General features: G+C 41.5%; 1 protein-coding gene across 1 annotated transcript; it reads left to right on the top strand.

The window, feature by feature from the left end:
• Window positions 1-4353: 4353 nt before the first annotated feature.
• On the top strand, window positions 4354-21251 carry LOC108291373 (putative cyclin-Y-like protein 3). Its single transcript, XM_017511730.2, has 6 exons — window positions 4354-4424; window positions 7401-7436; window positions 9496-9547; window positions 14252-14418; window positions 18690-18852; window positions 20398-21251. The coding sequence occupies exons 4-6, from the start codon at window positions 14330-14332 to the stop codon at window positions 20509-20511; spliced, it is 366 nt and encodes a 121-aa protein (XP_017367219.1). The 5' UTR covers window positions 4354-4424; window positions 7401-7436; window positions 9496-9547; window positions 14252-14329; the 3' UTR covers window positions 20512-21251.
• The last annotated feature ends 237 nt before the right edge of the window (window positions 21252-21488 follow it).

The raw sequence follows: 21488 nt of genomic DNA, 5'->3' as shown, positions 1-21488 counted from the left end.
AAGGACCTAGAAATAGAAATTCCATTTGACCCAGCAATCCCATTACTCAGTATATATCCAAAGGATTATAAATCGTTCTACTATAAGGACGCATGCACACGAATGTTCATTGCAGCACTGTTTACCATAGCAAAGACCTGGAACCAACCTAAATGCCCATTGATGATAGACTGGACAGGTAAAATGTGGCACATATACACCATGGAATATTATGCAGCCATAAAAAAACGATGAGTTTGTGTCCTTTGTAGGGACATGGATGAACCAGGAAACCATCATTCTCAGCAAACTGACACAAGAGCAGAAAATCAAACACTGCATGTTCTCACTTATAGGTGGGTGTTGAACAATGAGAACACATGGACACAGGGAGGGGAGCACTACACACTGGGGTCTGTTGGGGGGAAATATGAGAGGGACAGCAGGGGTGGGGAGTTCGGGAGAGATAGCATGGGAAAAAATGCCAGATATAGGTGATGGGGAGGAAGGCAGCAAATCACACTGCCACATGTGTTCCTATGCAACAATCTTGCATGTTCTTCACATGTACCCCAAAACCGAAAGTGCAATAAAAAAAATAAAAAATAAATTTTAAAAAAAAGCAGGACCTTTTTTTCACTGAGGGGTCTCCCTGTAGGGATTTGGATGTCAAGGCAGCTTTTCCTTTGAGGGACATCAGTGTATTATATGAGGGAATGAGGGTATTTTCTTTGCCTTCATTCAGTTTTCTTCTGAGAAGGGCCTCCCAATTTTCTGCCTGGGCAGTGCAAGCGTGGCTGCTGGCTTTCCAGAAGCAGGTTTGGGAAGCAAGGTGGAGTTTCAGTTTGTGTGTGCCATTTACTCCCATTTCCCAGGTTTCAGCCCTGGTAGGTCTGAGCTCAGAAACCTTCAGGTATAATATATCCAGAGAATACACATACATATTCCTTATAAGATGGGAGGGCAGATGGACTTGGGGTTCTAACCACAGATTTACTATTGACCTTGCCAGCTCTGTTGTGTGTTTCACCCTACCTTCCCAGGTACCATGTGCTCTGATTTTGGAGACTGTGTTGGGTTCTTCAAAATACACAGGATTGCTTGTTTCTGTTCAAGTCACTCCCTGTGGGCACCAGGGTTGTGCTTTCATGTCAGTTACCATTCCTCTATCTGCTTGTCACCTTGCAACATTGACTCAGAATCATCTGCTGTCAATCCTGTCTCCTGGTCCTGTGTATAATGTTTATTTTATGACTAATTCTCATGAGATTTCAGAAGGAAGAGAAAATAAATTTGTGGTCAATCCATCATATTTAACCCAAATTTAGAACCTATATGTAAGTGTAAATCTAAGTTTAAATTGAACATAAATATGACATTAATTCAGATAATTTTCTAGTTATACCTATAATAAGCATATTACACTTTTCCACTCAGGCCTTGTGTAATAATTCTGTTCAAACTCCATATATGCCATGTGGTTCCATTGCCGTGCAACATAGATGGAGGTGATATTGTTAGCGCACAAAGTATTGGAAATTTTCAAGTTAGCTAAAAGTCATTAATTATTTTAAAAACATCTAAAACATGTCTTATAAAAAAGTGGGGAGAAAAAGTGATCTTGAGGGCCAGGTGTGGTGGCTCATGCCTGTAATCCCAGCACTTTGGGAGGCTGAGGCAGGTGGATCTCTTGAGGCCAGGAGTTCAAGACCAGCCTGGCCAACATGGTGAAACCCCGTCTCTACTAAAAATACAAAAACTAGCCAGATGTGGTGGCACACGCCTGTAGTCCCAGCTATACGGGAGGCTGAGCCAGGAGACTTGCTTGAACTTGGAGGTGGAGGTCACAGTGAGTGATAGGAAATTTTAAATGAAAAAAATGGGGACAGATGTCACCTAAAGCTGTACCAACTAGTCTGGGTTTTGGTGCATTTTTCCTGTTATTTTTATTCTCATATATGGAATGTTCCTCAGAATTGAATTTTGTTATGTTAAAGTATTACGCTGCATTGCCGCTAATAGTAGTGACCTTAAGGGATACCTTCTTTCCCTTTGAATGAAAGTATCTGAATGAGTCCATTTTTATTTTTTTATGCCATATTTGTTTTTGAGACAATAAAAGTATATACATTGACATACATACACTGTTAATGTAAACTATAACAGAATAGCTTAAGAAATATAAAAGTTTAGCTAGAGTTAAAACATTTCTATCTTAAAGGGTAATTTGGTCCTTCAAATGGTAATATTGTTCAAAAGCATCTTGGATTTTGGTTAAGAAATAAGTGAATTTGCAGTAAAAAACATCTGAAGCAGCAAAATGCTGTTGGACTCTATGGATATTTCTGATTATTGGCTACTGGCAATGTTTAAATGCAGTGTAGGTTTATAAACAACCACTAGATCTTCTCCCTACCCTGCCTTTTTTTTCCATACTAGCTCGTTAGTAGTAGATCCAAACCTGTTCTGTCTTTAATGTGTTTGTGAGAGACCCTGATGGAAGAGTGTGATAACATGATGCAAACAAGCATATTAAGAGGAGGAAGGAAGGCTCATCTGAGTTAGTTTTTTTTCCTGTTAAAATAATGGGTATTTTGTGGTTTTAAATAATGCTGTTGATATTTTCAACTATTTGGTGACTGGCATTTGGCTACTGGGATTATTTTTAAGGAAGAGCTTTCTCTCTCTCTCTCTCTCTCTCTCTCTCTATATATATATATATATATATATATCTCACTTCCTTTTTTTTAATTTGAGATAGAGTCCTGCTCTGTCACCCAGGCTGGAGTGCAGTGGCACAGTCTCAGCTCACTGCAACCTCCGCCTCCGGGATTCAAGCAATTCTGTGCCTTAGCCTCCTGAATGGCTGGGATTACAGCCACCCAACATCACACCTGGCTAATTTTTGTATTTTTAGTAGAGATGGGATTTCACCATCTTGTCCAGGCTGGTCTTGAACTCCTGACTGTGTGATCCACTCACCTCAGCCTCCCAAAGTGCTGGGATTACAGGAGTAAACCACCTCGCCTGGCCAGGAGGAACATTTACTTAACATAGTTGAGGTAGTTTCCATATTGACTATTGCACTCTCAACAAATGAATAGATACTTTGAAAGTGTTTTAGAGATAGTTTATTTTCTACAGGGCTCAAAAGGTTCACTGTCATATCTCTGATAGCACTGTGGCTGAATTTTCACTGATTTGTATCTGTAGGAAGATTTACTTTCCAAATTGTAACTGATTTAAATATTTGTCAAGCTCTTATTGAACTCCTTAATTTCTCCCACATTCTGTGCTCAGCAGCTGCAGGTAGGAGAGAATGGGTCCTCCCTCCCCTGGAGAGGCTCACTCTCTCATGAGGGGGATGCTCTGCAGGCAATTGTGTCATGTAACACATGGTGAATTAGACTGATAAGTACACAAAACCAGAAATGTTTTGTGGTGTGGCTGCAGGCAAAGGGATCCCAGAAGGTGGATGAGGTCAAGCTTGCTGGGACAAGGGGGAAAGGAATATATTCCAGACAGAGAGCAGCACAAGTGAGGCAGGAATGTGCCATAATGTGCATCAAATAACTTAAAGAATGAAATCAATTAACTTTTGAAATGAATGCAGAGCATTCTCAGAAGTTCTCATTTGAGTAGCGTAATAGCAGTCTTATGTAAACATGAAGTGCAAGTTAAATTCCCAAAGTTGTCTTCATCATCTGATTTTTGAATGTGAGAGAGTCTTTAAAGCAGTACTTTTTCCATCCTCCCACAAGGAAACAGGCCCAGGGAGACCTATGGCCCTCACTTGTTTGGTGACTGAGCAGGTTTGGCACACACAGTCTCTGACTCTAACACACTGGTTCCGTCGCACTCTCTCTTGAATGCACACACTTAGGATTAGTAACTTAGTAAATGTAGTGTTAGGTCTTCATTTACTGCAATCAAATGCTCTTGTGTCAATATTATTTAATGTATGACATTTTGTTGCAGTTAATGAATAACAGAAATAGAAAATCTCAGCGCTTTTTACTGCATAAGAAAAAAACATGAAATCCCATTTTAAATGTTTCCCATTATTTATAAAGAGAATTTATAATAGACGCTCGCCAGGTTTGACGATCAGTGTTATATCAAGGGCAGCATTTTATAACCCATTTCTCAAACATCATCTGTGAAAGTTAAGAGCCTCCAATGAGTTTCCCATAGAGCTGCACATGATACCACACTCAGGCAGGTCACGGGGTATAAAAAATACCTTAATGCTTTATTGTTTGACATTTTGGCAAAGGGAAAAAACCCACACTTTTGTAAGTTCAGCCTACTGTGATATTTTTCTCCATCTTCCTTCTTCTTCAGATACCTCCATGGCATCTTGATAGAAAATACAGCTCGTGTTCCACCATATTGCCAGATAACAGCACAGTCAGCGAGCCTGATCTCAGGCACATATTAGAAAGGTGAGTACAACGAGGCTGCCAAGGGCTGAGTGACAGATCCCCGTATGCTAAAAGCATCCCAGCCATCCGCTGTTATTTCAGCCATTTGGTTGCTCTTTTCAGCAAGCAGTTGAAGAAGTTGATGTCAATGATATATGGATTTTTCAGGACCTAAGTATGAATTTTCTGTTTCTCTTCTAATCTTAGACACTGGTAAAAGGGAAAGCCAGTTAGCAAATAAGCAATCCCAGAAAAAGCATGGCTATGTATTTGATGCATTTATGATATGACAATATTGAACCTAATGGACAGGAGAGATGCTTTTTATTGGATGTTTCTAGGAAAAATTATTAGTTCTTTATGGGCCATAGGCCTAAGACGATGGGCACTACTTTGGAAACTACTCTTGGAAGAAGGAACAGCTTGTCCTCCAGTGGCACCATAGTGTATCTGCATTTAAATTTTCCCATCATGCACCAGCACTTCATAGGCCACAATCAGAGATGCCCTTTCAAAACACCCTTAAAAGATGGGTCAAGTTGGTTTAAAAAGCCAGCTCCAATGGAGATGCCCAGGAAACATTATTAACAGCTCCTTCGATTATGAGTGTTGATTATCAGAAAACAGTTTGACAAGTGGTACCTCAGAATGTTAATCTCCTTATCCCTAACTTGACTTTCCAGTCTATAAACGTGACTAAGTTACAAGCTTAATTTTGTCTCTAAAGTACTAGTTTTTAAGCTAATTTGTCAGTAACTTCTACTTTAATCAAAAATGGCAGTTTATACTCATAATAATGTGACTTTCCTCTCTCATGTATAACAATAATTGAGATCCAATTGTGTTTCAGCAAGAACTGGACTCTACCTGTGTCTAAAGCCCTGAGCTTTGACCTCTATGGTGTCATCACTTAATGTTTGTATTCAGTCCTAAGTAAAAAGCCACCCTTTTTTGGCTAGAGTCCCTGGCTTTTCTGATTTCAAAAGATTCTAATGTTTCAGTATGCAATTCAAAAGTAGTTTTTAAGCTTACCCATGTTCAAACAAGTAAAAGTCCTGTTTTTTCTTCCAGCGTAGTCTAAATTTTACAAGTTTTTTTAAAAATTGAAATACATATATTTTCTTTTTTGGAGAAGGGGTTTTGCTGTGTTGGCCAGGCTGGATTCAAACTCCTGGGCTCAAGCAATACACCCAAGTCAGCCTCCCAAAATGCTGTGATTACAGGCATAAGCTACCATGCCTGGATTAGAAGTCTATTTTTGAAGCACAGTAAGTTTTAATTTACTCTCCAGTTTTAGAAGGAATTATATGGTATATTTGCTTTTGATGAAATAAAGTTTTACTGAGAAAGTTAATATAACAAATTGGCTTTTAGGAAATATTTTGAAAAAATGTGTTTCATGGTTAGTAAAGCATTGTTCTCAATGGAAGAAGTGAGCCATACTAGAATCACTTATACTGTTTCTTCAAAATATATGTCTGCAAACACGTGCATCTTCCCAGTTCCACCTTCCCTCCAACTCTGGGCAATCACAAGCCTTTTAGGAAAATGAGGAAGTATCTGAGACATCATTATATGGATAAAAGCATCCCAGATGATTCTGATCTTAACCCTAATTCAGTCATTCCCAAACTTTGCTGCACATTGGAATCGCCTGGGGAACTTTACCAACCACCCTGATGCCTAAAGCAAACTCAATGCCAATTAAATCAGAATGTCTCCAGCTGACATTGAGGCCCTATTTAAAGCTCCCTGGGTGATCTAGTGTACAGCAAATGTGGAGGCTACTGCTTCCTTTGTGTGAAAAAGTGATGGTTCTAATATAAAAATTACATGATTTCCCTGTCATTTGCTCTTCTTTCTACCCATAAAGCCTTTCCTCTGTGCGAGTCATTTCTATCTATGTGTGCATATGCTTCAATTTATACCATGCCATAGTGTTTTGTGAACACCTGCAGTTTACAGGAACACTGTTCGGGGACCTTGGGCAAATCAGTTTTAAGCCTTGGTTCTCTTAATTGTAAAATGGGTGGCGCATGGAGTGTCATGTGAGGTTCGGTGGTCCTTGTCAGCATGTAACTTCAAATTCTGTGATCTTAAAATTTGGAGATGAAACTGTTGGAAGCACTATAGAAATATCTATCTTAGATGCTAATAATGTTGTAAGGCCTACTTTTTACAACTCCAATTTGCCTTCTCTAATTATTCTGAGCCTCATTTTAAATGTTGAGGGTAAATGGAAGGACAGAACTTATCAAAGAGAAGCCCCTATTTCCTGACACACAACATCTGTGTATGACTTTGGAACACAGTAACATACCTCCAAAGAGTTGTATTTGTTCATTCATATTTTGTTTAAACTAATGTGGAAGTACCTGTCATTAACATTGTATGATGTGGTGTTACACTGTGTGTTTAATACTGCTTATTTTAGGAGAGCTACAAGTGTCATCGATTTTTGTATGCATTATAATGTTTACTAATAAATTTTCTGCTAATCATGCATAGATGATTTTAAATTACTTTATTTGGTATAAAGCACATTCATTCTGTGCTTTTAGGGAAATAATGACAAATGGGTAAGTAGGTGATGGTGAACTAAATCAGCCGAAATGCAGGGTCTAGCAACTTAAAAAGCAAAACACTACGGTCTGGCCTAAATGTAAGCATATGTACACATAGATATAAGTAACTTGCACAGAATGAAAGGTTCTATGGGCAGAAGAGCAAATGACAGGGAAAGTATGTCATTATTTATACATAATAACCATCTGCAGACACAAGTCTTCGAACAGCATATTGCCTAGCATTTTGGTTCTCCTATTTTTGCTGTAAAGCCAGAGGACTAAAACAAAAGGAAAGTGCTCATATGGTACTGTTTTGAATAGAGGACTTCAGGGCCCCTGAGAGGGTTCCCTCCCCCCCCCACTTTAGAAATATATCTTCAGGCCTAACAAATGATAAAATCAGTTCTTACAATTTTTTTTCCCTCCACAGTGTGACTTTGGCAATATATTACAACATAAAGCACAGGTGAGCTCTTTGAAACCTGTCTTGTTATTCCAGCTCATCACTTTGTGTCATACAAACCATGCTGTCAGGTCATAACTCTCAACATTATAAGCTGTAGAGTGCTTATTTTACAGTGTTACAGTGAATCATTTGTGGGTTTTTTGGTCCGTAAGACTCTTTTAAATTATTAAGTGTTCCAAAGTGTATTTGTTTATGTCTTTGTTTGCAATTTATTTGTAAAGAAGCAGTAAAAAGATGCCCTAGCCTCACGCAAATATATAGTAGGAAAAAGGCGTATTTTTAAAGCTTTCAGGTAACTGTGGGTATTTTTTAACCCCACCAAAGCTCCAGAAGTGCTAACTGATTAAAATAGTTGTAGCGGGATTGTACATATCAATGAATTTGTTCACTAAAAGTCACTGATCTTTCTTGTACAATAAAGGGATCTTTCCGCTTACTGGCTTTTACAATATTATGCATTGGCTACTTGGTTTATTTATAGTGTCAAAAACTCACTTTCATTAGTATCACCACCATTATAAAAATGTCTTCAAATATGGAGATGCTGTCAAGCTCACAGCAGTAGGTATGAGTTTTCAAAGTCCTGATTTTTAGCTTGAAAGTTTTAGCTTTATTATAGACAAATACTTGTTATTTTCCTTGAAATGACAGACTCACTTGACTTAATTTTATGGATAATAGTCAGTTATACTTTCAGATAAAAATGGTGTTCTGTGGAAAATTGGCTTGTTCAGCTCACAATTTAATCACAAGTGCTTTTCTTTAACATGACCATACTTCAGTATGCAGAAGCGCTTTATGTGAACTTTCTAACTTTTTACTTAGAATGCTAAAAAGAGAGGTCAAGATTTAATAACACCATTAATTTTTACTGTTTCATCAAGGACATTCTTCAGTGAGACATGCTACTTTAATAAAAACTGCAAGGGGCAGTGAAGAGTGGAATGAATACTGGTATAATTGGTACCACTGCCCTTATTCATACTGAGAAACCATCAGTTTTACCCACTTTTGCTTTTAAACTGTCATTACAAGTGTCGAACAGGAAGAAAGCAATCAATGTCTTAATACTTTTAAAAAGTAATAAATTATTTGTGTGTTTTATTTTCAATCAGCTTCTCACGTCGAATTAGTATTCTTGTAAGAACAGTTTGGGCCATACATGGTGGTTGACACCTGTAATCCCAGCACTTTGGGAGGCCAAGGTGGGAGAATTACTTTGAATCAGGTGTTTGAGACCAGCCTGGGCAATGTGGCAAGACCCCATCTATCAAAAAAAAAAGGATCAGCTGGGCATGGTGGTGTGGACATTTCGTCCCAGCTACTTGGGAGGCTGAGGCAGGAGGATTGCTTGAGCCCACAGAGTCAAGCCTGCAGTGAGTCAGGTTTGTACCATTATGCTCCATCCTGGATGAAAGAGCAAAACCCTGTAACAACAACAACAACAACAACCAGTTTCGACATCCTGGGTCTCCAAGGGAATCTCAGGGGTCCACAAACCACATTGGGAGAACCACTGGTTTCCTAAATGATCACATCATGTGTTAGTTTTTAAAGTTCATTAAAGACTGGCCTCTTTTAAAATAAAAAGGCAATTAAGTCTGTAACTCAAACTACTTCAGCAAACATAAAGTATAATAAAGAAAGATTTGGGAAATCTTAATTGATTCTAAAAAGTTCTAAAATCTTTATTGCCAACAACTACTGCTTTCTAAAATGTTCTTGTGTTTCACCGTGAGGTTAGAGGAGTAAAAATAGATATAGCTTATTACCATTGCCTGTTAGCAGGAGTCAGTATTTAAAGGCAAGTCTGGCTCGTCAATGTAGAAAAGACTTCCCAGTTCAGAACATGATGTGCTGATGAAAAAGAGGTCAAGAAACCCTCTGAAGGCCGGGATCCAGGAGAAAAATTGGCAACAACCGTTTTGGTGAACAAATTTTACCAAAGCAAACAAGAAGTATCTCCCTCCACCCTCCATGCCCTGCTCCCAGCTGATACTTTACTGAGATAGTAACAATTCCTGAATTAATTTCTTAAATACACATTCGTCTTTTACAGATATGCAAATAGATCTCTGGCTATTTTTGATGAACCAATACATCCACTTTCAGTAAGTGTCACTTTCTCTGAGGTTCTGTTTATGTCTTAAAGAGTTGTGTTAATTTCATGATGAAGTCAAAATTATTCACCATTAAGTCTTCGCTAAGTTGTGTCTAATCATCTTATGTAAGGAGTGTTGTAAATTGGACACACTGGAGAAAGAGCTGACTTACAGCTTTGTTTAATTTGTGCGCTAAGGGGAATAAACATACCATCGAAATAACAAAATGTGTCATTTTAAAAGATAATTTTTATAGCAGCAAACAATATAAATATTTGTAAGTAGTCCTAACAAATATGCACAAACTCTGTGAATAGAATTAGAAAACAATTTAAATTTAAATTTGTTTAAATGCTATGAAAACTTAAAAACTTCCTTCTTCAGGCATATGATAGCCACAGGGCCACCTTAGCACCTATGTTCACAGAAAACCAAAAATAGCTGTTTGTATTTTTAGAACTAAAAGACATTTTATCCCAGCAAAATTATTGTAAGGGACATGTGGGCACAAATTTGAACATTCCCATCTTAAGAGTATTTAAGAAGTTTTCTTGAATGAATATTTATATTGCCTTTTTTCTTCTTTCAGCAAGAAAAGATTCCAGGGAAATCCTCTGAGGATGATCCCACACGCAACTGCATTTTCAGATATTTCTGTAATCTGTTTAAAGTCACAAAACTAACAGCTCCATGTGCAATGGTAGCATTGGTAAGCTATTTCTTGTCTATAAAGCATCTTTAATAACTGGTCTCCTACACAGTGTATGGCCATGTTTCTATATAAAAGTCAGTTCCTAAAGTTATCATGAGATCTTTTAAGAGAAACCTATGCAAGCAAAGTAAATACACATATTAGAGTTTAATCATCGTCATGTTTTAAAATGATGCCATTGCTTTTCTTATCACAGAATAATTGCTACCAAAAGCAGCAGGAGAGACTTCTGGTTTCTCCCTCAACAGATTCCAATGTAGGTCTAAGCTGAGTTCCAGGCTGTATTTCCCCACAGTTCTGACCTGGAGCTGCTGCTCTGAATGCTTTGTTGTTCCTGGTGACCTCTTGTGCCTGCTCGGGAAATTGCCCAGGAATGTGGAACCAGTAAGACTTGGACATGGGCTTTGCTAGTTAGCCTGCCAAGCCATAGCTGTGTCTTTACCTCTACATGGTTCTCACAGAATTCCTGTGGTGAGACTCATCCTGAATATAAAGTCCCGTTCAGATGGCTGGGATTGTTTGACCCCTCCCCACACTAACCTGTAGAGGAATGTCAACCACACGGCCTGGAGAGAAAGGATACTTAGAGCAGTCCCTCTCCTTTAGCATCTGGCTAGAGCTCAGGGTTGAAGGCTTCTGCTGGGCACCTGCATAGAAACCTGTCCATGAGCACTGGATCAGATGCAGGCCATTTAATGGAGCTGCAGCCATTGGGAATGCTCAGCACATGCTGGAGGGAAGCAGGAGTGGTACTTCCAGATGGAGAGAGAGAGAGCTGATGCAGGAGGGAAAGCTGGATTGGAAGAAGGGGGAGTTCACTGTATACAGGCTAAATTTGGTGTGCCTGTGAGATAGCAGAGTGACGTGTGCAGTCATTATGTGAATCTATGGAACAGCATGAATCTGAGCAGTGCAGTCATCATTTGGATGTATGGGACTGGAGCATGAATCTGAGCTGGAGGTAAGGAATGAAGAGTAAGAGTAGCTGCTCAAGAAGAGGCACGATGGCTCACGCCTGTAATCCCAGCTCTTTGGGAGACCAAATCAGGCGGATCACCTGAGGTTAGGAGTTCGAGATCAGCTTGGCCACCATGGTGAAACCCTGTCTCTTCTAAAAAATATAAAAAATTACCTGGGCATGGTGGTGGACACCTGTAATCCCAATTACTTGGGGGGCTGAGGCAGGAGAATCTTTGGAACCTGGGAGGCAGAGGTTGCAGTGAGCCAAGATTGCACCACTGCCCTCCACCCTGCACAACAGCAAAACTCTGGGAAAAAAAGAAAAAAGCTTAGCTGCTCAAATGCAAAGAAAGTGTTTAGAATGAAAGTGGACAAGCCGGACATGGTGGGACACACGTATAGTCGCAGCTACTCAGGAAAAGGAAAAAAAGAGAAGATGGATAAAAGATAGCTGTGTAAAGATTACTAGCATGTAAGGGACAAACCCCCAGTAAAGTGCCAGAGTGGGAGGAGGAAGAGCAGGAAAAAATGATAAGAACAAAGGGTTCATGATAGGAAAGGCTGTGGTCACAGTGCTACATGCTGCCAAGAAGGTGCCCATTGCATAAACACCCCTGGGATGCCAAACCTGTGCCACTCTTCTAAGTGCTGGGGTAGGGAAGAGGACAGGCCGGGCACAGTCCTTGTCTTTATGAGGCGTTTGTTTTAATGAGGAAAGCATTTTTTTTTTTTAGGTAATGGCAAATAGCAAAATGATAAAGCAGGATACAGAGAGAGTGATGGGAGGGGCTCGCTGTTTCAGGTAGAATGATCAGGAAGAGCCTCTCTAGAGAAGTCACATCTGAGCAGTGACCTGACTATAAAGTGAGGCTGATAAGGAGTGCTGGCATTACAGGCAGTGGGATGAGTACCAAGACTGAGACAGGAACACATTATCTGTGTGTTCAAGGAACAGACAGCAGGGAGCCCGCCTGTGAGAGAAATGAAGGAAAGAATGGAAAACATGAGGCCGCATAGGCGGTGCCATAGTTCACAGAGCCCTTTGGCTTGCAGACCAGGGGACGAAGTTAAGGTTTCATTCCAGTTTGAAGTGGGGACTAATGGTAGATCTTGAGCAGGGTAGTGCAGTGTTCTTAATTTAGAGGTATTCCAACTGCTCTGGGGAGAGTAGACCATAGTTGTGAGGAGGGTGGGGCAGAGAAGAGGACTAAGAAGCAACTAGACTGTTACAGGTGAGCTGTGACACTTGGTGGCACAGAATCTGAAGCAGTCAGCCTGCCAGTGAAGGTAGCCATAGAGGGATTGCACACGGATTGGAGGAGGGTAACTCACATGTAAGTATTAGTCCCCAGGAGCTAGGCCAATGGCAATTCCCTGGACAAGATTAGGGCCAGGTTGGGAAGTGGAGCCTGGGGGTGAAGGGCTCTGGTTTGTGGGTGTGAAGGCTCCAGGGACCTCAGCAAGAGGAGTCTATGGTGAGTGATGGGGGTAGGGGGTGGTTAAGGAGAGATGGGAGGTGAGGAGCTGGCACCAGGGCATGACACTATGAGCAAATGAGAGGATGTCCTGGGGGAAATGGGGGGAGCAGGATGGGAACAGGCAACAGGTTTGTATTGGGGAAAATCTCTGGCAGAGAGGGAGAAAGTCTTCAAGAAGAGGTGATTTGGGAAACAGTGTTCTGCAAAAGTGGGATAGGATCCATTATGCTGATAGAAGAGTCGATGTTAAAAGAGGAACTTTCTCACTGACCCAGGAGGGCAAGTGATATCGATGAGTGTCAGCAGGTCACTGGCTTACCAGTAAAGGTGACAGGAAGTTGAGGGCTCGCCAGCGCTGTTTAAGTGCTCTCTAATGAGACCTGTGGAGTTGAACCCTGGGAGGGAGGGTTATTCCTTGAATACCTGACAGTGCAGAGTTTTGGAGAAAGGGAGCAGCATCTCTCATAAGAATATGTCAGGTTCAAGGGCCATGTGATTTGGAAAACACAGTTGACTTTGGAGAACATGGCCAGATCTGGGCCGCCAATCTGATAATGTTCAGACAATAAATGAGCTCTCTTAAAATGAACTGTTTTCCTTTCACCTTGATACAAAGACTTCAAGTAGCATAGAGTCATACTCTTCTACAGAGCACCCTCTGAGGTAGCAGCACCTCACAGCTTATCTCTGTAAACTTCACTCAGCTCATCCCTCATCCAGTTCTTTATAGGATAGATATTGGATAGATAGAGAATACTTTCTGAAATACTTTCTGAGATTATCTCACAAACTGCTTGACAGGTTTAGAGGCACCCCAAGGATGCAGAGGCCGGCAGCTCTCTCTGCCTTCAAACCCACAGAATTGACTGAATGCAGATACTGTAGGACAAGAAATAAGTTTTCGTGAAGTGATTGTGGAGACATGGAAAATAGGGGCTGTGAGCAGGACCCTCCATTCATTCACATGCGTTCCTCATCAAGGCACTGAATACAGGGACTGCTTCTCAGCAACAGAGACCTGCCCTTGTCATGCTGTCTGCCTGGCAGGCACTGGCAGACACTCTTGACCCGCAGTTCCTAAGCCTGTGTCCCAAGAGTGGGTTAGTTATTGTGAAAAGGAAAAGACAGCAGTCTTCTCAGTATGACTTGGGTGCTACACATTCGAGCATGGCACACCTGTAAAATTCCTATCTACCTGCCAGCCAGGTGTGATGCTGCACGCAGATGGCACTGTAGTGTTTCCTGAACAACCTTAATCTGCACGAGGCCTGTGTTTGTGCTGCCTTTCATGAGTGTGAAGGTGCTGAAGGTGCCTTCCTTCATGCTCAACATCCCTGTGAATGAAATTGGCATGGAAATTTCTATGGGCAGAGTATGCTGCAGAGGTATCTGACTATGACTGTGACTTGGCCTCTCACTTTGTCTGAGCAAAGTCTCTGCAGAACATAAGAATAAAGGGCACTTACTTTCTGGCCAAAACCAGAAGAAGTCTTTCATTCTTAAATGTTCTTATCACCACAGTGAAACAGAACTGAAATCAAAGACAAGTGCTCTATTTTACAGGTGTATATTGAACGCCTTTTAACTAATGCTAACATCGATCTTTGTCCTACTAATTGGAAACAAATTGTCCTCAGAGCCATGCTTCTGGCCTCTAAGGTTTGGAGAAATCGTCGTCACTGGAGTGTGGATGACAGCCAGAATCCCAAGGATGTTGCAGTTGAGACAATGTGAGTTTTAAGGTTTTGGCAAACTGTGTCATCATTTTCCATGCCTCATTTGCTCTCCAAGTGATCACTGTAAGAAATATCTTTATAGGTTTCATTGTGCAGATAAAGGAAATAGGCATAAGACCACAGACTTCAATCTATCCAGCTTTGGTATAACAGTTTAAATTTTCCACCATTAATGGGTAAGTCTTGATGTGTTATTGTTGTAATAACTGGCTGATAAACCGAAAAGTGTTTTCCTGATTGTTTTTTGGCAAACCTCTTACAAGTGTGCTGTCAGAATGACATAGTACAGTGAATATCTTTATAGTGTTTTAAAGGCCACCTGCCAGTTTCAGTCGCCTTTCAAGGGGCAAACATCTGGCCTTTGAAATAATTGGCCACTGTTAAGGTCTTAAGGCCTCTGGACTATGCAGAAGTTACAGCTTTAACCTAAGTCACCCATTGTGTATTTGCTTTTGCTGGTCCTTGTCTCCGCCTTTCATCTGAAGATCTGTTTTTATAGGAACCTTGAGATATGATGTTAAATAGCTACAGATTTCTGTGCCCTGGCTCATCCCCATTGGGAACATTGCCTGTGTTTGGAAATCGGTCTGATGAGTTAGAAGTTTCCGCGTTCACCTCCCGCAGTGTGAGAAGCATTTCTGGGTATCACCCCATGCCCACCACACTCACAGACTCCCTGGGTACTCAGACATTCACAGAAGCAGGCTGGGGGCCAGTAGTTATTTATGAGAGTACGGGAAGCCTTGTGGGGTCATGGGGTTCCTCCCAGATGCACCAACATGACACTGAAACACAGCTTCCCCAGGGTTCCCTTCCAATTTGGCCTTATGACTGCTGTGAAGTGAAGGGCCCTGAAGCAGGCAGGCAGGGTGAGCAGGGGGGCATTTCCAGCAGAGCCGCCCTGGGTGCCCACTGGACAGTGAGGACAGCTGTGTCGGCTGCATCTGGTGCAAGACGAGTGAGCAGCTCTTGTTTACATTGAGCAGCAGCAGAAAAGATGATGCCAGGCAGCGGTACAAGTTAGTTTTGTGATCTTTGCCCGTGACTCCAGATAGGACTGTTACTCAGAATCACCTCAGTGTACGTCTACAATTGAAGATATAGCATATATTGTAGATATACTGCAGGGTGTATGTATCTACATTCAAAAATAACCACTTGGCGCCTCAGCTCAGTGGCTCATGCCTGTGATCCCAGCCCTTCAGGAGGCCGAGGCGAGTGGATCGCATGAGCACAGGAGTTCAGACCTGCTGGGTAACACAGTGAAGGCTGTCCATACAAAAAAATTTTTTTTAATTAGCCAAGTGTGTTGGCAGGTGCCTGTAGTAGTCCCAGCTACTTGGGAGTCTGACGTGGGAGAATTGCCTGAGCCTGGTAAGTTTAGGCTGTAGTGAGCTGTGATCATGTGACTGCACTCCAGTCCTGGGTGATGGAGCCAGACTCTCTCTAAGAAACAAAGAAAAAAAAACATTTTTGCCACCACTTTGCTAATAGTATAAACCAAGTGATCATTGTGATATTTGTGGTAGCCATTTTAGCAAAGAGTGTGACAGCAAATGAATTTGAAACAAATGAAGTACTTTGAAAGTTGCAAATGCTAACGTGAGTTTAATCGTAGTCATCCATTTGCAAACTGGTCCCTCAAAGGAAGCAAAATTTGTGACTGCCTGATTTCTCCTTGCCTGCTGCCTAGCCAGAGCTGATTTATCAATACAGGATAATTGCAATAGAGAAAGAGTTGAATTCATGCAGAGACAGCTGTACGGGAGACCAGAGTTTTACTATTACTCAAATTAGTCTCTCTGAAAACTCTGGGATGGTTTTTTAAAAGAATAAGAAAGTGGGGAGTGCTGATTGGTCAGGTCAGCGATGAAATCATAGGGAGTTGAAGCTGTCCTCCTGCATTGAGTTGGCTCCTGGGTGGGGGCCACAGAACCGTATGAGCCACGTTTATTTGTTGGGGTGGTGCCACTTAATCCCAGTACAGGGTCTACAAAATATCTCAAGCACTGGTTTTAGATTTTACAATAGTGATGCTATTCCCAGGAGCAATACGGGGAGGTTCAGATTCTTGCAGCCTTCAGCCTTATGACTCCTAAGCCACAATTTCTAATCTTGTGGCTAATTTATTAGTTCTAGAAAGATCATCTATCTAGTCCCCAGGTGGGAAAGGGGTTTGTTTTGGGAAAGGATTGTTACCATCTTTGTTTCAAAGTTAAACTACAAACTAAGTTCCTTCCAAAGTTAATTTGGCCTCTGCGTAGGAATGAACAAGGACAGCTTGGAAGTTAGAAGTGAGATGAAGTCAGATCAGCCCTCTTTCACTGTCATAATTTTCTCAGTTACAATTTTTGCAAAGGTGGTTTCAAATTTGTAATCATGAACACTTAGTTCTGCCATTTTGGCAGCTGAATTGTTCTCAAAACCTGCAGCTAAGCTGGCTGGGGCTCTGATTTCTAGTCACAAGATCAGAGAACATGCGAGGATATGTGCAGTTTTCCACAGAAGTGAGCTCCAGGAGCAGTGGAGGCAGAGGCCAGCCCCAAGAAGACCGGCTCCAAACAGAGCTGTTTGTGTGTGAACGGAGAAACACCAGGAGCTATGCTCTGAACAGGCTGCTTCTGTTTATGATCTTGGGAAGCTGAAAAGCATTACGTCCAAGCGTTTAATAGCCATGTGTCCCACCCACTGCTGTTGACTGTTTGCAATGATCCCATTTTGAGTGTCAATTTAATAGATAAAAAACTGCTGTCCATCAGATTTTTCTTAAAACTTTCCAAGATCTATGTGTCTCCCTAGAATATATTTTCTTTCTAGAGAGTAAAACTGAGTAGCCACTATTCAGAAATGCTGTGTCATAAAGGGTATGCTATTTAATCATCTAGCCTTTTAAAAAACCAGAAATCCTAGAAGATGCATAGTCTGTACACAGAATTCTTTTCTTCAGCGGTTAAACCTCTATTAATAGATATGTTAATTCTGTGAAGTGCCTTTAATTCTGATAGTAAGTCAAGTCCTGATTAGCTGTCTATTCAAATATTGTTTGATTTACATTTCTATAGACTTATGGACATGTGAACAGGAAATTAATTTTGGAAGTAGGTTCAGTTTGGTTTTAAGTTCAGCGAATGAGATCCCCACGTCTTGGCTTGTAGTCTAACTGCCCCCGCTTTCAAGCATTTGTTGACTCAGCCAGTGGGTAAAATGTTAAAACTTTCAAACCAAGAAACCAAATGTATTGTTCAGATATTGATCATTTTTAATCAATTAACTCATTGCAGGGGTTACTCCGAAAGCAGCCAGAATGACTCTAACTGTGTACCTATTAATTTAGCCTTGGTGAGGGCAGCTGGGTGACCATGAGGCAGAGGACGGCTCCCAGTCCTTTCTTCTCCCATTGCGTCCAACTTCCCCACATTCTGTTCTGTCCAGGGGTGACAGATGTTGAGTTCTTCAGGGTTGCATTCCCAACTCAAGAGCAACACTGCATGTGTTAAGGCCAGGGCCCTACTATAAATCACATTATAAAATGAGTTTAGTCGAGCCAAAATGCCTCTCCTTGACTTTTCTGCCTTTCAAATTGTAAATGTTATTCTTCCCCAGTCTCTTCATAATATTAAGGTGAGCAGAAACTTGCATTATGTGTCCTTGACATAGCCTTGTGTGCTGGGGCAGAGGGAAGGGGATTCTTTTTGCCATGGAATGTATCTTGCTTATGTATTTATTTGGGATGAATCCTCCTTGTAGCCTTAGAGTTTTTCCTCCTCCGAGGTAATAGGGTGGGTCTCCATGGGTCCATTTGTTGCCATGGTGATGTGCCCCATCTTCCTGTTGGTGCTTCTCTACTTCAGTAAGTCCCTTCCTGTTATCGTCCTGGTAAACATGCATAGAGCTTCTTCAGAGCTAGTAAATGGTACCCATCATCCTGTCATCTGATCTTGATTGCGGGTTTTGTGAGTGAGCGTGGGGTCTGAGTTGTGCAGCTACCCTAAGGGAACTGTGAAGAATAAGCCCCAGGTCAGCAGGAGGAGTGCAGAAGAGGCCTCTGCCTATCCCTCATCCCAAACTTGGGGTGCTGGGATGCCGACGAGACCCCAAGCAGCTATGCCTTGTTTGGACGTTAGTGTAAGGACCTGACCAGGCAGCCTTTATTTGTTTCAAAACAGAATTTGGAGCCTCCTAGTAGCTCAGAGTGATATTTTTAAAGATAACCCACTTGACTAAAATTGCCCTGTGTTGGCTTTGTTGTGTTTCTCCTCCCCCAGGAGTAAGATGGAGAAGTGTTTTTTGGAGCTACCTGAGTTTAATATTCATGTGTCTACCAGTGTTTATGCGAAATATTACTTTGACTTGCATGCCTTGGCATACGACCATGACCTGTATTTTATATTTAGTTTTCTTCACAAAGCTAAAGCACAGAGATTGAAGGTAAGGCTGTGAAGTCACCTAGTGGAGTTTCCCATTGACCACAAAAGCCAACATCTGTGACAAAATCATATTAAGTAGTGATTAGGAAAATGAAAGCCTTAAAATTAACAGACCAAAATGCTTATTCCTTTGGCATCATATTTCCTGTCTTTTATGCCTTATATAAGAATCCTTATTATTATTGTTATTATTGTTTTATGAGAAGGAGTTTTGCTCTTGTTGCCCAGGCTGGAGTGCAATGGCGCGATCTCAGCTCATTGCAACCTCCACATCCTGGGTCCAAGCGATTCCCCTACCTTTGCCTCCCGAGTAGCTGGGATTATGTGCATGCACCACCATGCCCGGATATTTTGTATTCTTATTAGAGACAGGATTTCTCCATGTTGGTCAGGCTGGTCTCGAACTCCTGACCTCAGGTGATCTGCCCGCCTTGGCCTCCCAAGGTGCTGGGATTACAGGGATGAGCCACTGCACCCAGCCAGGGATATATATTTTTAAAAACTTATTGATATTCTCACTGCTTTGACCATAATTCAGACTATTTTTAATTAAATTTAATCTGTTCTTAATGGGTTTTGATTTTAGTCTCTACCCGTTCACATAACATTCGTGAATAAATGCAGATGTATTCCTAATTATATGTAAATAGACAATGCACTGACTGCTCTTGACTGTCTTTTACTTAAGCAGTTTGCAATTTTGTGTCCTTGTCTATTCTATATATCTCAGTGCAGTCCCAGGAGTTTGTTAGACAAAGCAGTAGTGGCTGAGAGACTTGTGCTTAGACTGTATAAGGTGCCAATGTTTCAAGTACTAGGTGTAGGAAGGGCATGGGTTTTTAATGAAAATGGCTTCAGGGGACAACATAAGATTTATGGCTTATGACTCTTGGTGAGTATACAGGAAAATTACAACTGAAATAGACACATTTAAAATTGGCACCGTCTCTGGTGTCTTGGTGGTACTTTGGAATAATACATTTATCTACCACAATGTGCAAGTAAAGTAGCACCTTTTGGTGCTTCAATCATTAGACTCCTTGGATGTTCCAAAACAGCCCAGCACGCATCTGCCTCATTAAAATCTGCTTGGAGTGTGTAGTAACTACTAAGGATTGCGTAGAATTTGAATCGCTGAGTAAGTTGATTGTTTGGCACAAGTGTATGTTGATTATGTTGAAGGAACAAGTGCACAGGTAACAGATAGTATTGTTACAAGCTTGTCACAATACTCTTAAAATCTTTAGGAGCCCTATTTTATTTTTTATGTGACAGTATCATCAAGCAATGAGCCCAATTTTTAAATTATAAAGTAAGTTCCTCTTGGGTGTGGCGATCTTTTCAAAGCTCTTAAAGGAGACTACCTTGGTGAATGGGCCGGGAGTTGCATCCTCAGCACCTGGCAGTGTAAACCTCAGCCAAAGCAGCTGCAAGGGAACCCTCTAAAGGAAGCTGTATGTGTGGCTTCTCATCAATGATGCCTTTTAAAAAATGTTGGAGCCTTTTTAAAAATTGTACCCATTTTCTCTTCGATTGACTTTCCTAGGCTATGTCACGGCCGTGTGAATACAAGGACTTGCATCAAGATGTCGCCGCTATGAGAATGGCCGTCAGCATGGATTTCATCGGTATTCGGCGTACTAATTCCATCTTATCTTAAAAAGAGAAGTTAGCATTATAAGATCCTGGACTTGTCAACTATAAAGACTACAAAATATCACTTCTCCTGCTGAAAAAGTCCAGCAAAATTAGGATTTTCTTTTTTTATGTTTTTAAATTGTACTGTTGTTGTTGTTGTTTCTGTTGTTGTTGTTGTTGATTGGGATTTTCATAGAGCAGAGGCTTCTTCAAATAACCACACTGTGAAGCTGGGTGACGGCGGCATGAACAGTGGTGCCAGGTGCTACCTGCCCTTCTTGTTCCACTGAGTCCAGATGGCATTCCTAGGGCACCACCTTCTTGAACAACTCTTGGGGAGGAAGACTGTCACATGGACACAGCACATCCCAGTTCAGAGTCCACAGTCACCCACAGTCCCAAGCAGGTGACAGTCTGAGCTGAGCTGGAATTCAAAAAACTTTAGAATTGGCTCCAGATTTGTGAGAGTACCTGGGTTTGGATCTCTGTCCATGGAGGCACTGAATGCACGATGGCCTGAAACAAGAAGTGTGGGAAGAGAGAATGGCATGGGGACAAGGCTGTCATCACTCCAAGTACCATGGGGGCTCAGGCCTGTTCATCTAGTCTTTGGAGGGAATCTGTGCATGTGAAATGAGGCTCCCACATCATGGTTATAAACAGAGAGATGAAATCAGCTCATCTTCCCCCAGGCCCATAATGGTCATGCCAAAACACAGAGTCTTGCTGTGTTACCAGGCTGGAGCGCAGTGGCAAGATCTCGGCTCTGCAACCTCTGCCTCCCAGGTTCAAGTGACTCTCTTGCCTCAGCCTCCCAAGTAGCTGGGACTACAGGCATGAACCACCAACCCAGCTAATTTATATATTCTTAGTAGAGACAGGGTTTCATCATGGTGGCCAGGATAGTCTTGATCTCTTGACCTCGTGATCTGCCTGCCTCAGCCTCCCAAAGTGCTGGGATTACAGGTGATAGCCTTGTACTACCACAAGGACTTTGGT

This window comes from Cebus imitator, unplaced genomic scaffold (assembly GCF_001604975.1).
Source record: "Cebus imitator isolate Cc_AM_T3 unplaced genomic scaffold, Cebus_imitator-1.0 Scaffold450, whole genome shotgun sequence".
Classification (NCBI taxonomy): Eukaryota; Metazoa; Chordata; class Mammalia; order Primates; family Cebidae; genus Cebus; species Cebus imitator.
This window is presented reverse-complemented; position numbering and strand designations above follow the sequence as displayed.